This window comes from Condylura cristata, unplaced genomic scaffold (assembly GCF_000260355.1).
Source record: "Condylura cristata isolate star-nosed mole 26May11 unplaced genomic scaffold, ConCri1.0 scaffold00060, whole genome shotgun sequence".
Lineage (NCBI taxonomy): Eukaryota > Metazoa > Chordata > Mammalia > Eulipotyphla > Talpidae > Condylura > Condylura cristata.
In genome coordinates this window covers 310,797-312,398 of record NW_004567161.1, presented here as the reverse complement: position 1 = coordinate 312,398, position 1,602 = coordinate 310,797, and the positions used below count along the sequence as shown (strand labels likewise).

The 1,602-nt window shown below is 75.3% G+C and overlaps 1 protein-coding gene across 1 annotated transcript in view; it reads left to right on the top strand.

Moving 5' to 3' along the window:
- GAA (glucosidase, alpha; acid) overlaps positions 1-1,602 on the top strand; it is an 8,361-nt gene that overhangs the window by 3,029 nt on the left and 3,730 nt on the right. The window contains exons 2-6 of the mRNA XM_012734567.1: positions 119-405; positions 674-787; positions 858-942; positions 1,123-1,240; positions 1,423-1,575. Coding sequence (XP_012590021.1) covers positions 119-405; positions 674-787; positions 858-942; positions 1,123-1,240; positions 1,423-1,575 — 757 coding nt within the window. The remainder of the gene's footprint in view (positions 1-118; positions 406-673; positions 788-857; positions 943-1,122; positions 1,241-1,422; positions 1,576-1,602) is intronic.

Here is a 1,602-nt window from a genome sequence, read left to right as displayed (position 1 = left end):
GGGAGGCCAGCGCCCTCGTGGGGAGGGGCGGGACACAGCATCCCCGGCCAGAGCAGGGGGCTGAGGTCAGCTGTCCACCCCGACACCTTGGCGAGGCCTGGTCCTGGCCCTTCCTGAGGCCGCGGCCCGAGGGCGGTGGGCGCAGGGTCTCGTTCATCTCAGGGGAGGTTGCTGTGGCCCACGGGACCCCGACTTGAGCAGGAGAGATGCGGCTGGGCGCCCTGCCCAGCAGCGGCCACCGCCCAGCGCCGCGGGCTTGGGCCTCCCTCCCCCGACCATCGCTCTGGCCCCCAGGACCCCGCCATCAGCAGCTCAGGGCCCCCCGGGAGCTACAGGCCGTTCGACGAGGGGCTGCGGAGGGGCGTCTTCATCACCAACGCCACGGGCCAGCCGCTCATCGGGAAGGTGCGCGGGCGCGGCGGGCGCCCAGGGGGATGCCTGGGTGTCGCCAAGCCCCGGAGCCCGCCTCGGCCCGCGGCTTCTGGGCAGCCTGGCACCCTCGGCCAGGCCCCCCGGCACCCAGCAGAGCCTGGCCCCGACCCAGGGCTTGCCCAGCGCAGGGGACGCCCGGGAGGGCCCATTCCGGCCTCGGGCCTTTGTCTGCCGGTGGGGCCAGCGGGGTGTCCCGCAGCGGCCGCCAGCCTGCCCCCCCACCCCCGGGCCTCTGCTCCAGGTGTGGCCAGGCCCCTGCGCCTTCCCCGACTTCACCAACCCCGAGGCCCGGGACTGGTGGCAGGACATGGTGGCCGAGTTCCACGCGCAGGTGCCCTTCGACGGCATGTGGATCGTGAGTGGGGGTCTCCGCGGGTGGGCGGCAGCCCCTGCCCGGCCGGCGCCCACACCGGGCCTCTCCGCAGGACATGAACGAGCCGTCCAACTTCGTGAAGGGCTCCCTGGACGGCTGCCCCGACAGCGAGCTGGAGCGCCCGCCCTACCTGCCCGGTGCGCCTGCGGCTCCTCTCGGGTCTGGGGCGCGCGGCTCGCGTTTCTGAGGGCTGGGGGCGGGGTTCCGAGGAAGGTACCCTGGCGTGCGGCCCGGGGGCCCCCTGGGCGAGGCAGGACAGCGGGTCGCGGGGCCAGGGGCCGGGCACCCAGAGGCACCTGACAGGGCCGCTCTCCCAGGAGTGGCTGGCGGCAGCCTCCAGGCGGCCACCATCTGCGCCTCCAGCCGCCAGCTGCTCTCCACACACTACAACCTGCACAACCTCTACGGCCTGACGGAAGCCTCCGCCTCCCACAGGTGGGGCCCAGCTTGGGACTTCGGGGTGCGGGGGCAGCGCAGCCTCAGCCCGGTCAGCCCGTGCCTTGGCCCGGCACCCGGGTGGCTGACGGGAGGCCTGGCCGGCCCGGACACCAAGGCGCCCGGCGGCTCAGAGAGGCCGCTGAGCCCGCTCTGCTCCCCGCTGCCCCCGGCCCCCGCAGGGCGCTGGTGAAGGCCCGGGGGACACGCCCCTTCGTGATCTCTCGCTCAACCTTCGCGGGCCACGGCCGCTGGGGCGGCCACTGGACCGGGGACGTGCGGAGCAGCTGGGAGCAGCTCTCGGACTCCGTGCCAGGTGAGGGTCGGCGGGCGCTGCCCGGGAGGGTCACCCCGAGCTGCCC